This window comes from Phycodurus eques, chromosome 2, assembly GCF_024500275.1.
Source record: "Phycodurus eques isolate BA_2022a chromosome 2, UOR_Pequ_1.1, whole genome shotgun sequence".
NCBI classification, from domain to species: Eukaryota; Metazoa; Chordata; class Actinopteri; order Syngnathiformes; family Syngnathidae; genus Phycodurus; species Phycodurus eques.
Window position 1 is genome coordinate 21897808 of NC_084526.1, and position 16346 is coordinate 21914153.

General features: G+C 43.1%; 1 protein-coding gene across 12 annotated transcripts in view; it reads right to left on the reverse strand.

Moving 5' to 3' along the window:
• LOC133398128 (A-kinase anchor protein 13) overlaps positions 1-16346 on the reverse strand; it is a 224464-nt gene that overhangs the window by 73541 nt on the left and 134577 nt on the right. For 10 of the 12 annotated variants that reach the window (XR_009767767.1, XM_061669758.1, XM_061669769.1 and 7 more), the window contains 4 exons: positions 16241-16273; positions 5376-5553; positions 5194-5296; positions 1507-1632 (listed from right to left, as the gene is read on the reverse strand). Coding sequence is in view for 11 of the 12 variants with exons in the window: in XM_061669758.1 (XP_061525742.1) it covers positions 1507-1632; positions 5194-5296; positions 5376-5553; positions 16241-16273 (440 nt within the window). In the remaining variant the exon portion in view is untranslated. The remainder of the gene's footprint in view (positions 1-1506; positions 1633-5193; positions 5297-5375; positions 5554-16240; positions 16274-16346) is intronic. The other 2 variants (XM_061669778.1, XM_061669788.1) reach the window with 2 other exon arrangements.

Genomic DNA, 16346 nt, shown 5'->3' on the forward strand with positions numbered 1-16346 from the left:
TGTCCCATTACATCTGACGTAAAAGTAACACCGCATTTCAGAAGAAGAACGTCATACCAACAGTAAAATATGGTGTTGGTAGTGTGATGGTATGGGGCTGTTTTGCCACTTCAGGACCTGGAAGACCTGTTGTGATAAATGGAAACATGACTTCTGCTGTCTACCAAAAAATCCTGAAGGAGAATGTTTGGCCATCTGTTCCTGACCTCACGCTGAAAATAACTTGGGTTCTGCAGCAGGACAATGATCCTAAACACACCAGCAAGTCCACCTCTGAATGGCTGAAGAAAAACAAAATGAAGACTTTGGAGTGGCCTACTCAAAGCTCTGACCTGATTCCTATTGCGATGATGCGGCATGACCTTAAAAAGGCCTTTCATGCTCGAAAACCTGCCAATGTGGCTGAATTACAACAATTCTGCAAAGATGAGTGGGCCAAAATTCCTCCACAGCGCTGTAAGAGACTCATTGCAAGTTATCACAAATGCTTGATTGCAGTTGTTGCTGCTAAGGGTGGCCCAACCAGTTATTAGGTTTAGGGAGCAATCACTTTTTCACACAGGGACATCTAGGTTTTGATTTTTTTTTTCTCCCTAAATAATAAAAAACATTTAAAAACTGCATTTTGTGTTTTTGATGTCTTTGACTAACATTTTAATTTGTTTGATGTTGGGAAACTTAAGTGTGACAAATATGCAAAATAAAAAAAAATTTTTTTTTAAATATCTATCTATCTATATAGATATATATCAGGAAGGGGGAATCGTTTTTTACACCAATGTAGCTTAGCTCCACAAAAAAGTAGACTGAAGAACTTCCAGCAGAATTTTATCAAAACAGAGGTGCATCTTTTTCTGTAATTCATCATTCATTTTCCATGTATTTTGTAGCTCTCCTTCTGCCTGAGTCCACCTCTCCTGGACTCTGGTACACTTTGGTGCAAAAGGACTTCTTTAAAATAGTCCCATGTCAGTGGGAAAGAGGACGATTACTTAGACATGATAGGCCAGGGATGGGGAAACTGTTTTGCTTCAAGGGCCACATTTGATTTTTGAAACAGACAGACGAAGTTTTATTTATTGATTCATTTAAAAAAATTCATTAGTTAGAATAAATCAATTGACATTTAATCAGACAAATGACTAAAATATATAATATATTTGAATCAAAAAATCTTAGGAAAAATAATGCATGTTCTTATTTTAATTACATTATTCATAATTGTCATTATAAATTATTACAATTATTAATTATTATTTTTATTTTTTACTTTAGGTGTGAAACTGTTTAAAAACAATTAAATTATTGAATGATATAAATGCAATAAATGAAATAATGCAGCAAATATTACAGGAGTCGTGATAATGTAAATGCATGCCGTAAGTGGCCCATGGGCCACAGTTTGCCCACCCCTGCTGTCGGCACAAGGAGCTGCTCAGTGTCTAAGGGTGACGTCACACATCCTGATGGCCTCCGCTACAGCATCTAGTTCTTTCAAATACTTACTGAAGTTATCGTCATCGTCGCTAGTGGACGAGTCGCCGTAAAAGGTGTGAGACTTAGATTTAGTGAGGATGGGGGAAAAGCTGAAGGAGAAGGAAATTCGCCTCCTCCGGCGCAGACGTCCCACCACTGATGAGGGGGCAGGTGGGAAAAAAACGAGAGCAAGAACACAATAACAAATCAACAACAAGCAGTTTTTCTGTCACGTTGCGGGTAATGCCATATGTAGACAGCAATTCAGAAAAGCAGGTGCCCGCTCGAATAAATGCAGTGCCCTAATTTAATGCCACACCTCGACTAGATGCCTTTTTACCCCCCCTTGGAATCTGTAACTTCCTGACATTTAGTATCGCCACCTCTTTCAGTACAATTTAATCAACACACATTTCAGTGTAGGGCAGAGCGCAGGCGAAGGAAAGATATGTTGCTGCTTCTGTTTGGTATCTTGCCAAAGCGGAAAGCACAAGCAAGGGCAAGATATATGCCTTTGTTTATCTTGCCAAAGCGCAAATAAAAGCAACATAGGTTGCTTTGTCTGTTTGCTTGCATTGGTTGTAGGGTTGGGCATTGTTTGAATTTGACCGATTCCTTGTTTCAATTACGGTTTCAAACGATTCTCAATTCCGATTCTTCTAGGGGGCTGGGTCAAAAAAGTTTGCATGGTTTAAATCAAGGATGTTCAAATTATGAACATCCATTTTATTAGCGGCGGCACGGTGGACGACTGGTTAGAGCGTCAGCCTCACAGTTCTGAGGACCCGGGTTCAATCCCCGGCCCCGCCTCTGTGGAGTTTGCATGTTCTCCCCGTGCCTGCGTGGGTTTTCTCCGGGCACTCCGGTTTCCTCCCACATCCCAAAAACATGCGTTAATTGGAGACTCTAAATTGCCCGTAGGTGTGACTGTGACTGTGAGTGCAAATGGTTGTTTGTTTGTATGTGCCCTGCGATTGGCTGGCAACCAGTTCAGGGTGTACCCCGCCTCCTGCCCGATGACAGCTGGGATAGGCTCCAGCACGCCCGCGACCCTAGTGAGGAGAAGCGGCTCAGAAAATGGATGGATGGATGGCATTTTATTAGCAGCCAGCAGCGTAGACTAAAATGAATATTTGACTCGGGGTTCTTTTTTTTTTTTTTTTTTTTAATAACCTGTCCTGTTCAGCTGCATGGCCTTGCAGAATGGTGGATCTGTATGCCATTGTGCTGGAACAGTTTTGCTGTGCAACAGGGGAGTTTGAAATACTCCTTCTATGTATTTTACATTTTTTTTATTATTCTGCTGTTTATTGAAAATGCAGCCGGAAAGAAAAGGGATTTAGGTGGGGACAGACAGGGGGACAGAGTGGACAGGGGAACTAGGGGTGAAAACCACAGCAGAACAATAGAGAGACAGTCTTGACATTTGAACATAACTAACATTACAACAGTTATTTGTAGATTGGGGGGCGGGGGAGACACACCCGGTGAAGACATGCAATAACTAACCAAGAGAACCAGACAGGAGGACAGGATGTGGGAAAATGAGCAAGGCGGTGTTACTGGCGAGTGGCACAGTGGTATTCTTTTTTTAGTGTATAAACCACTGTAAGAAGCTGTGAGTTGATACGATAGTATAACCTGTGTTGTCATTAGTGATCCTAGTACAGGTAATTAAAGTCTATAGTTTCTGTCGAACGTTTTAGTGAATGAACACAAAATCACATGCATGTTTGTCAATTGGCGTACGGAGTTGCTGTGCTGGCACATCGAGGGAGGGTGAGGCTCCCCCCCCCCTCCTTGTGGGTCCCACAAGGGTCAGTGAGCCACCAGGGGACCCAAACAAGGGTACGCCATCGACCACCCAGGACCCAGGGAGGTCCCTAGCCGGACCGAAGCACCCGAGCAGTCCCAAGGCGGAGCGGGAAAGGGCACTGGACCAGCGCCCCCCACGCCCGAACCACCCCCCCAATCAGCGAGCCCACCAGACAGCATGGGGACCCCAGACACCAACAGGGCCCAGCGCAGGAGCCAGCCGCCACCACAAAAAAAAAAAAAAGTTAAAAACCATCAGTGCAAAAGTCCAACCAACCGTTTAACTTAGCTGCCTCAATGTTGGCATAGACATATTTTATTGTTTCACTCAACCAATTGACTGAGAGTTGACTTCATTGAGGCTCCGCGCGGTATAGGCTGAGGCTCGGAGCCCGTCAGACGCTACACATTGTGAAAGCCTCCTTTGCACAACATAATCTTATTCCAAGTGTTGCACTTAGGGAGTCATTAATTTTAACAAAGTTAAGACAGTTTTGTTCGCCGCCGCCACCGTTGCGCACAAGTACGTCTTCGTGCGCGTTCTTCTTCATTGGTTTTCGGGACTTTTTCCGGACCGGAGGACTAGGCATCGAAACTGGGAACATATTTTTTAAAATTTGAAGGATTCCGGGAGAACTGAAACATGAGTCCCAGTTCCAATTTGTTCTCGATTCTCGATGCCCAACCGTAATTGGTTGTTTGCTTATCTACCTGACACAGCACACACCACCTGCAGAGTGTCTGTGGCATCTATAAAGCTGATGTAATGTATGTTAATAGCAGACATTAAAAAAAAAAAATACCATTAACAAAAATAATTCAAAATGCAATCTCAAAAATTGCACGCTTTACCTCTAAATGACCGGCACTCTCTGCAGTTCAGTAAATAAACGCCACCAACCACTTTATGAGGAAAACGGGGAACTTTCACACCCGTTCACAAAATCATGCACATTTCAGACCGTTAATATTAATTTATTACAATATATTAATCTAATGTTGTTACAGGAAGTCCTCGATTTACGAACGAGTTCCGTTCCTATGCTGGCGACGTAACCCGAATTTCCACGTAAGTCGTATTTCACGGTTAAAGTCGAAATTTACATCAAAATACTTCTGTTACGGGTATTGTCCCACGTGATCGTGACAGCAAGCTCAGCGTGTGTGGGCGTGTGTGTCGATGTGTGAATGAGACGGGACTGTGAAGGAGGAAGGACTGCGCGCAGGTGCGAGTGTGTACAGTGGCAAGTGTAGTGACGGCGACTGGGGAAGAATAGCGATTAGCGGAGGACCCGTTGACGTTGAATGCGCAGAGGAGCTAATAAAGCCATTAAGGCAGAAAATCGGTGCTTCGTGCCTTTATTGTTGCCGCCACCCAGCTCAGCTGTGGAACGAGAGAAGGGAGTTAACCCCGAGGAGGACAACCTCGGCAATGGAGAGGGTGTCTCCCGACCACGGTCAGGTGACCGTAGCAGGAAAGATTAACACTTTGTATAAAGAAACTAAAATACATTAAAATAAAAAAATAAGATGCTGTACTTACCATTACTGCTGAGTGTGTGAAAAAAGGAGGGCGATACTCCCGGCGCACAAACACAGACAAGCACTATGCACTAGCTAAGCAGAAACACTACAGTGCTGGGGACAAAATGGCGGACGAGGCACGGGCGTCGTAAAGTCGAAACGTCATAGGTCGAGTACATCGTAACTCGAGGACTTCCTGTATTAATACGATTTTCAGATGATGCATGTATCTCCATTAGTTAGCTGGTTGTTTTGCCCTTCAAAACAGGGCTGTCCAAAGCGTGACAACCTGTGACAGATGCAGACAAATCTGACCTTTTCACCTTTTTTTTTTTTTTTAAATAACCATATTTGCCATATTTAAATTCAGCCACTCACCGTCAATGTCTCTGTGGCTAATGGCGAGCATGGACACAGACTTGGTGAGGGGCAGGGTCATTGGGGGGCAGCTGTTCCTCAAGGGACGATAGCGCCTCGATTTCTGAAGCGAGAAGACAGTCAAGGATGTGACGCGTAAAAGGATAAACGTGACAAATGAGGGTGCATTTATGAGCACCGACCTGCTTTTGCAGGCCGCATGGCGGCCCCATTTCCGCCTGCTCCTCCGTGAGTGATACAAGTGAGCCGCGCTCATCCACGTCGTGCCGCAGCATTCTGGAAGGCTCCAGGATGCGGGACCCTTGACTGGCCGGGTGCCGTGCGTCTTCTTGGCCACCACTGAGGCCCTCCAGGCTGTAGCTGTGCGGACACAGAGCAAAAATATAACTTCTTGTTGTCATTTCAAAGTAATCAGTTGTATTACAGCAGTGGGTCTGAAACTTTTTACACTAAGTACCACCTCAAAAAATCGTTAGGTCTCCAAGTATGAGTACATGAAACTACAGTAGTGTAGAAGACCCACTAGTTCCTCAAAATCAGTTGTATTACAGCAGTGGGTCTGAAACTTTTTACACTAAGTACCACCTCAAAAAATCGTTAGGTCTCCAAGTATGAGTACATGAAACTACAGCAGTGTAGAAGACCCACTAGTTCCTCAAAACAAGGCAGGGGTTTTATTCCCTAAAGTATATATTTCATATTTGTATCAGCCACTGTAACTTTATGCACAATTTGAACATTAACACTTAATGTTAAAACTTAAATGTAGGAAAATTGAAAACAGTACTTAAATAATACAGTAATTCAATTAAAATCTAATGTACATAAAATAAATATAAAATTGTACTTTCATGAATTATAAAGTGCAAATGTTTCGTACTTAAAATGTTAATTACAACTGAACTGTAATTATTATTGTATTTAAAAATAATTTAAAAAAAAACATTGAAGCCACTGTAACATTATGCACGGTTTGAACATTTAAGTCAGTGATTCTTTCACGTACCACAAGAGGGAACACGCATACAACTAGTGGTACTCATACCACACTTTGAGAATTACTGTATTACAAGTTCTATTTTCATCTACATTGATGGGCTAATATTAGACAACTTTTTAATGAAAACCCCTCTTTCCATAGCCACATATTAAAATAAAATATACACTCATACAATAAAACAATACACACATGGAAAGATCAAACAAATGTAACCCCAATTCTAATCTAGTTAAGACGTTTGTGTTAAACATAAATAAAAACAGAATACAATGATTTGCAAATCATGTTCAACCTATATTTAATTGAATACACTACAAAGACAATGTTCAAACTGATAAATTTTATTGTTTTTAGCAAATAATCATTAATTTGGCAAAAAAGACTGAGAAAGTTGAGGAAAGCTCATCAAACACCTGTTCTCTCGTGCCTGGGTAGGTTTTCTACAGGTACACCGGTTTCCTCCCACATCCCAAAAAAACATGCATGGTAGGTTAATTGAAGACTCTAAATTGCCCGTAGGTGTGAATATGAGTGTGAATGGTTGTTTGTTTCTATGTGCCCTGGGATTGGCTGGTGTCCAGTTCAGGGTTGTGGTCTCGCCTGAAGTCAGCATAGATTGGCTGCAGCACACGCGACCTTTGTGAGAAAAAGTGGTTCGGAAAACGGACGGCCGGATGAACACAATTGATTTTGCAGGCACCATGTTCTACCTTTAAACTAAACTGGTGAGGAATGATTTCGTTCTATGGCTAGATATTACAAAGCATTAATTAATACATATATTTTTTAAATAAAATCTACAAATATCAACTAAAAATACGAAATTCCAATAAAATAAAAATTAAAATTAAAAACTAAATTGAAATTAAAAATGTAAACTATTCAAAATAAAATAAAAAATATATAATTGACATTACAAACAATTTAAAAAATCCAAGATGGTGCCTACCAGTGTGGTCGCCTCGGTAACGCGCTCTCTAGTATTGTCTTTGTTTTTGTGTTATTCGTCCGTCTTTGGAGACCTTACACGACTCACTTACACAAGGGGAGACGACCTGCTAACCATCAAGGAGGCTACTCCGGACTTTCTGTCACCAACTTTCGAATATCCGCTCAGTTTTTTCCCCGAGTTACTCACCGGAGCGGCGTCCGCGGTTTTCAGCGCAAGGAGATGGAAGCGGCGCCACAGAGGGAAACGAGCCGGCATTCAAGTGAAACACAGCAAGAGAGGACACAGATTGGCGTTCCCGTCGATCCACCTCGCGAATGTACGCTCCCTACCCAACAAAATGGACGAGCTTCATCTTCTGTTAAAGACCAGTAAAGACTTCGGACGTTCCGCGGCCATGTGCTTCACGGAGACCTGGCTTTGCGACGCTGTACCCGATGGCGCCGTCATGCTTCCCGGCTTCAACATTCATCGAGCGGACCGCGACATGGAATCATCGGGGAAAACAAAGGGCGGCGGGATATGCCTCCATATCAACGAAAAATGGTGTACGGATGTCACGGTGCTCAGCACACACTGCAGCCCGCATTTGGAGTCGCTATTCTTAAACTGTAAACCATTCCACTCGCCACATTAGTTTGTGGTAAAGAAGGAGCCAAGCCGAAAGGCGAAGCTCTCAATTTACCGGCCGATCTTCGTTCCTAGCCTCACCTATGGTCATGAGCTGTGGGTCGTGACCGAAAGAACGAGATCCCGGATACAAGCGGCCGAAATGAGTTTCCTCCGCAGGGTGTCCGGGCTCTCCCTTAGAGATAGGGTGAGAAGCTCGGTCATCCGGGAGGATCTCAGAGTAGAGCCGCTGCTCCTCCGCATTGAGAGGAGCCAGATGAGGTGGCTGGGGCATCTGATTCGGATGCCTCCCGGACGCCTCCCTGGTGAGGTGTTCCGGGCACGTCCCACCGGGAGGAGACCCCGGGGACGACCCAGGACACGCTGGAGAGACTACGTCCTTCGGCTAGCCTGGGAACGCCTCGGGATCCCTCCGGAAGAGCTGGATGAAGTGGCTGGGGAGAGGTAAGTCTGGGCGTCCTTGCTAAAGTTACTGCGACCCGACCCGGATAAGCGGTAGAAAATGGATGGATGGATGGACGTTAGTTTGCATCGTTCATACTGGCTGGAGTCTATATTACGCCTCAAGCTAACACGAACGCCGCATTGCTAACGCTCGCCGATCAAGTCAACGAAATTGAAAAAAAACACCCGGACTCACCCCTCATTATTCTCGGGGACTTTAACAAAGCTAAACTCAACCACGAACTCCCTAAATACAAGCAGCACATCGACTGTCCTACCAGGGAAAATAATACTTTAGACCACTGCTACACGACGGTAAAAAACGCATACCGTGCTATACCTCGTGCAGCCCTGGGCTCGTCTGATCACTGCTTAATTCACTTAATACCGACGTACAGGCAAGAACTTAAATGTGCGAAGCCTACAGCGAAAACAGTCAAAAAGTGGACCAATGAAGCCAAGATGGAACTTCAAAGCTGTTTAGACTGCACAGACTGGAGTGTCTTTGAAAATTCAGCTGGCAGCCTGGATGAATATACGGACACTGTCACATCCTATATCAGTTTCTGTGAAGAGGTTTGTGTACCAACAAAATAATTTCACACATTCAACAACAACAAGCCGTGGTTCACTGCTAAACGTAAGCAGCTCCGCCAAGCTAAGGAGGACGCATATTAGAGCGGGGACAGGGCCCTGTATAATCGAGCTAGAAACCAGCTTACTAAAGAAATTAACATTGCAAAGAGGATCTATGCAGCAAAGTTGGAAAACAGTTTAGCGCAAACGACTAAATCAGTCTGGCATGCATTCCAATCGCTGACTGATTACAAGCGACGATCCCCCCAAGCTGAGAACAATAGCACACTAGCCAACGACTTGAATACCTTCTACTGCAGATTTGAAAAGGAGTTTCACACCACACACCCACCCCGCCGCACCCGCGACCACAACCACACCTCTGACTTCTGCGTTAACCATCCATGAACAGGATGTGAGACGCATCTTCAAACAACAGAAGATTAACAAAGCGGCAGGCCCGGACCATGTGTCCCCATCCTGCCTCAAAGTCTGCGCGGACCAGCTCGCTCCAGATTTCACTCAGATCTTCAACAGATCTTTGGAAATGTGCGAAGTTCCATCCTGTTTCAAACGCTCCACCATCATTCCAGTCCCCAAGAAACCTGCAATCTCTGGTCTGAATGACTACAGGCCTGTCGCTTTGACATCTGTGGTCATGAAGTCCTTTGAACGTCTCGTGCTGGACCACCTCAAGAGTGTCACAGGTCCCCTGCTGGACCCCCTGCAGTTTGCCTACCAAGCGAACAGGTCTGCGGATGATGCAGTCAACATGGGACTGCACTTCATCGTAGAACAGCTCGACAGTGCAGGGACCTACGCGAGGATCCTGTTCGTGGACTTCAGCTCAGCGTTCAACACCATCATCCCTGAACTCCTTTCAATCAAGCTTCTCCAGCTCAGCGTCTTACCTGCCATCTGCCAGTGGATTTACAGCTTTCTGACGAGCAGGACACAGCAGGTCAGGCTGGGGGAGGCCACCTCATCCACACGCAGCATCAGCACTGGGGCGCCCCAAGGTTGTTACCTCTTTCCGCTGCTCTTCTCTCTCTACACGAACGACTGCACCTCAGCGAACCCGACTGTCAAACTCCTGAAGTTTGCAGATGACACCACTGTCATCGGCCTCATCAAGGACGGTGACGAGTCTGCATATCGACAGGAAGCGGAGCGGCTGGAGCTGTGGTGCGGCCGACACAACCTGGAGCTGAACACGCTCAAGACTAGAGATGATCGTGGACTTCAGGAGGCATCCTTCGCCACAGCTGCCCCACACGTTGTCCAGCTGCATTGTGTCAACCGTCGAGACCTTCAAGTTCCTGGGAATTACAATCTCTCAGGACCTGAAGTGGGCGACCAACATCAACTCCGTCCTCAAAAAGGCCAGCAGAGGATGTACTTCCTGCGGCTTCTGAGAAAGCACGGCCTGCCACCTGAGCTGCTGAAACAGTTCTACACAGCGGTCATCGAATCAATCCTGTGTTCTTCCATCACAGTCTGGTTTGGTGCTGCTACAAAAAAGGACAAACTCCGACTGCAACGGACAATCAAAACTGCTGAAAGGATTGTCGGTACCCACCTACCCACCATTAAGGACTTGCACGCTGCCAGAACTAAGACAAGGGCGTGCAAAATCCTCTCGGACCCTCCGCACCCCGGTCACCAGCTCTTCCAGCTCCTTCCCTCAGGTAGGCGCTACCGATCAACGCAAACTAGAACTAGTAGACATTCCAACAGCTTCTTCCCTCTTGCGATCAACTTCTTAAACACCTAACCAATCATTCCATTACAATAAGCTGGCAATTTTTTGACTTGAGTTCGTTGTCAATTATGTATTACTCGTGCACTCACTGTAGTTGTCTCGCCATGCTGCACTATTTGCATATACTGGCCACTCATGCCAGAGTAGCATCTGCTCCATTTGCACACTGATTGAGGAGTATCTGTAACATTTGCACAACCAACATTGTACCAGATGATCGCACTACTCGTCACTTTAAACCGCATACACTCCTTGAAGTCTCAGCGCCCTTTGCACAATGGTCATTGCAGCGGACTATTGCAATATTAGTCATTCGAACTGCTCCGAAGTGCTAGAGGACTCTGCATCTTTTTGCACAATTGTTTTTTGTCAATGTCTTTATGTCTCCAAAGTGTTCTGTAAATTGACTGTCTGTTGTACTAGAGCGGCTCCAACTACCGGAGACAAATTCCTTGTGTGTTTTGGACATACTTGGCAAATAAAAATGATTCTGATTCTGAAATATAATTACTACATTAAAACACGTTGGTATAAAGATACTTTTTATAGAAACGTAAGTAAATACCGTAAATTAATATAAATGTGAAAAATATATTTTACCCAAAAATAATAGCGTTACCATTTTAAATGTTAAAAAAATGGCAGTGTGGTCAGGCAGGACCTAAAGAGAAAGGAGAGCCATCGGGGAGCAGAAGAACACATGACGAGGTGATGGAATTTCTGGCTGTTACTAAAACTGCATTACTTTTGGAAGACGCTAGTGCTTCTACTACTATCAGTAAGCACTAAACCTCACAAAAAGTATTTCAACAAGATTTGCAAGGCAAACACCAAGAGGCGCTGAATAAGAAAATTCAATGGCGGTGATCAAGGATGAGCATTTCAGAATGAGCTACCCCAGCCAACTGCAGCGCCGATAATCTCCCTAATCTCCCAGCCCTGAGGTTTTGCATGGCACCCCATTATCCAGCAAATCATCAGCCCGTCAAATTGGAGCATAATTAACCCCAAGTGGGCCAAGAGCACCCGTGACTCCGCTGATTGTCGTAGACAAGAAAAGCGCTCACCTAACCTCGGGGAAGAGTGCCGCAAATGTACCCGTCGCACTGAGCCCTGCTTCCTGACATTATCACCACACCACGCTTTGCGGAGCCCCAAGGTCATGTGCTAACATGAATCAGAGCTGCAGCTGCTAACGCCGGCTGCTGACTGACTGATGGATGGGTTGAGTGACAAGGCATATGCCAATGTAGACGCGCCTGCGACCATGGCAAATAGAAAGAACATCACACTGTGCCCCCCGGCCACATTGGATGGCCAAAAAATACAAAATAAAATAAAATAAACAGCCACACCTAGGATATCTGCATTCAATTGGGGCTCATTTGGGAGAATTTATCGAAGTGCGTGCCTCGCAGCACTCCACCAAACAAAAAGTCACAAAGTATGAATACTGAAAAATGATGCTCTCGTCTCATTTTACTCACAAATTTACTTAATGTCAAATCTGGGCCTGTTAAATTTAACAGAAAGTTGATATACTTAAAGAACCTGTGACTTATTCTGTTGTATGAATGGGAAAAGGTTTATTGTACAACCCCAATTCCAATGAAGTTGGGACGTTGTATTAAAAATAAATAAAAACAGAATCCAATGATTTGCAAATCATGTTCAACATATATTTAATTGAATACACTACAAATACAAGATATTTAATGTTCAAACTGATAAACTTGATTGTTTTTAGCACGTAATCATTAACTTAGAATTTTATGGCTGCAACACGTTCCAAAAAAGCTGGGACAGGGTCATGTTTACCACTGCGTTACATCACCTTTTCTTTTAACAACATTCAATAAACATTTGGGAACTGAAGACACTAATTGTTGAAGCTTTGTAGGTGGAATTCTTCCCCATTCTTGCTTGATGTACAACTTCGGCTGTTCCAGTCCGGGGTCTCCGTTGTCGTATTTTACGCTTCATAATGCGCCACCCATTTTCAATGGGAGACAGGCCTGGACTGCAGACAGGCCAGACTAGTACCCACACTCTTTTACTACGGAGCCACGCTTGTTGTAACACGTGCAGAATGTGATTTGGCATTGTCTTGCTGAAATAAGCAGGGGCGTCCATGAAAAAGACATTGCTTGGATGGCAGGATATGTTTCTCCAAAACCTGTATGTTTCTCCAAAACCTGTATGTACCTTTCAGCATTAATGGTGCCTTCACAGATCTGTAGTTACCCATGCCATTGGCACTAACACACACAGCCCCATACCATCACAGATGCTGGCTTTTTAACTTTGCGTCCATAGCAGCCCGGATGGTTCCTTTCCTCTTTGGCCCCAGAACCTTCTCTGAACCTTTTGATGATATGGACCGGAGATGATGAAATCCCTAAATTCCTTGCAATTGTACATTGAGGAACATTGTCCTTAAACAGTTCGACTATTTTCTCACGCACTTGTTCACAAAGAGGTGAACCTCGCCCCATCTTTGCTTGTGAATGACTGAGCAATTCAGCGAAGCTCCTTTTTTACCCAATCATTTCACCCACCTGTTCCCAATTAGCCCGTTCACCTGTGGGATGTTCCAAACAGGTGTTTGATGAGCATTTCTCAACTTTCTCAGTCTTTTTTGGAACCAGTCCCAGCTTTTTTGGAACATGTTGCAGCCATAAAATTCAAAGCTAATGATTATTTGCTAAAAACAATCAGGTTTATCAGTTTGAACATTAAATATATTGTCTTTGTAGTGTATTCAATTAAATATAGGTTGAACATAATTTGCAAATCATTGTATTCTGTTTTTATTTGCTTAACATAACGTCCCAACTTCATAGGAATTGGGGTTGTACTTCTGGAAGGGAATTTATTTGTTCTGCCTGTCACTATACGTTGGTGGCATTGATAGATGAACAAAGATTTCAAATAATTGTTACAGATTTCTGAAAGATTTTTCTTCTTCTTTTTGATTGTATTAACTAATGTTTTTTTAAAAAAAATCCGTTTTTTAAACATGCGGTGTGTTTTTTGGAAACAATTAGCAGAAAAATAAATGATAAATGATTGATAAATGATTTAACATTTACGACGATGTGCGCATATATACACTAAATCGGAAAAGACACGTGAAGGAATTGCTTTGAGTGGCATCAACTGACTATACACCAGATTTGAAAAAGATTGTTGAGGGCAAGGAATGCCAGAACACCCACTAAGCAACATGAGAAATAAGAGAAATAATGCTATTGTAAATTATTACATTTTTGTTTGTAGACATGAACTGAACATTGAACTGAGTTTTTTTGTAAGACAGTGCACGAAATGAGTCATGACTGAGGCCAGTCATGACTCATGACTGAAAATGAGTCATGACTGGCCTCAGGGTTAGATCTGGTCTTCGTACTGTGGGAGTCCAATTTTGACATTTAGTCACTATCATGTTAATGCGTGACATTTAGAGTAAATCTGGCAGATCAGAGGCCCCCCCAACAAGGAATTACTGGAAATCTCCGATCCCACTCTGTGTGTGCTTGTGTGTATGATGTGGCTCTTTGTTGTAACACAGTAAAAATTGTGGCTCTTAGCCTCTGGCTGGTTGGCCACCCCTGATGTTGGTTTGACAAGTCGACTTCAGTTGGCACCTTTGTGTTGAAATTCTCACCCTGTTTGAATTCCAAAACATTATCGCCCATTGTTTGCAAATGTAGTGTGATATTGAATGACAAGCATTACATCACTTCCGGGAACCCTTGGGGTGTATCAAGTAACTACAACCAGGATGTATCAAATCGAGTACGTTCAAGAGTGCTCTATGAAACTTCCTTTTAGGCCAATTTATTGTTCAACCCTGCTGGAAATTACGTGTATGTATTACAAAACATATTAAAAATACAAATATAGATTTTAACCAACCCCATAAAACCCTCGCACCCTGACCTTTAAACATTTTTCACTTTTTTTTTTTTCATTTTCACTTACTGCAATTTATCATGTATTATGCACACCCATGTATAATACGCACCCCCTAAATTGACCCCAGAATTATGGAAAAACCTTCTACCTATGAATAATAAATTTTTACAACGCATGATTTTGCTTCTACCCATATGCTCAAAACATGAAGTGTTATCTGTTTTTTGTTAGTTTTTCAAATAATTATTCTCACGTTAAGGACTTTATTTGAACATGTAATATTTTATTTGTACTTACTTGCTATTATTTTGAAATTCACAGCCCTATTTTTATTTAGTAAATGAGAAAACACACAGTTGTGCTCATATGCTTGATTACCCAGGCAGAATTTGTAAGATTGGTACAATTCTTTAAAGAAAACATGAAGGGCCAGGAGAAACACATTGTTGTATTTTAATGGGATTCAAATTAAACTGTCAAGCATTTCAGAAAAGCATTATCATTAAACAAAACAAAGAAATTAATGATGGTTGTTGTTCAGTCATCAGTCCTATTTAAAAAAAAAACAAAAAACAGTATTTCACAAATTCTGTCAGGTATGTAACTTATGAGCATCCATCCATCCATCCATTTTCTGAGCCGCTTCTCCTCACTCGGGTCACTGGCGTGCTGGAGCCTATCCCAGCTATCATCGGGCAGGAGGCGGGGTACACCCTGAACTGGTTGCCAGTCAATCGCAGGGCACATACAAACAAACAACCATTCGCACTCACATTCACACCTACCGCAATTTAGAGTCTCCAATTCATGCATGTTTTGGGGATGTGGGAGGAAACCGGAGTGCCGGGAGAAAACCCACGCAGGCACAGGGAGAACATGCCAACTCCACACAGGCGGGATTGAACCCCGGTCCTCAGAACTGTGAGGCTGACGCTCTGTACATATATGCAGTCATACGTACCCCCGTCATATTGGAATGAAAGTGGAGGCTATACCTTTTTCATAACCTCTAGCTGGAGGCATACATTTATAAAATGTGATTTTTTTCCATTTTCCCCTATACCCATGTATATTGTGCAGTATTTTGACAATTTAAAAAAAAAATGCACATTGTACACAAGGAATTACGGTATTTCTGACCCTTTTTGACGCACTTTTTGACCATTTTCACCCATTTCTAGGACATGTTCACAGATTATATTCAAACATTTTTTTAAATATTTTTTTCTCAGATATTTAAAAAATGTTTGACAATTTTCACTTATTTATAGCTCCCCCCCATTCCCAACTTGAAAATGTTCACTTATTTTCTTCACTGTTTTTCACCAATTTGGGATGATTTTTTTTTAATCAATTTATCACATTCAGATGCCTGACATCATCACCACAGCATGTTTCGATATTAAAAGCTAACAACAATCAGGAGGAAGTCTATTCTGGCTCATGTGTGACCGTTTTAAGAATTTTAATTGCTGCAAAACACTAACCTCAGACCACAAACTCTTCTCATTACCTGCCTGTTTGTAGGTACTGTATGTGTTTGTTTTTAGCAGCATAAGATACAAAACACTAGTGTGACCCTTGGGCATTCTGAGTGGTGAAAAGGAAACTTCTCACCAGAGCAGTTGCCTGCAGGGAAAGCAACAATGCAGCGGTTGTTTGGGAAAAGCATATGAGAGAGATCTACAAGATCTATGCAGAAGCTATATGGCGCTACCAGAACAACTAGTCAGTAGACACACCAAGGAACCAATACAATGAGATATACCTTCTCCTGTGAACGGTCAGCTTCCCTTTGCAGCTGGGAGGTGATGGATGAGACAAAGACAGGAAGTGAAGGAAAACATTGTTGTCCATTATCACAGTTTTTCCCA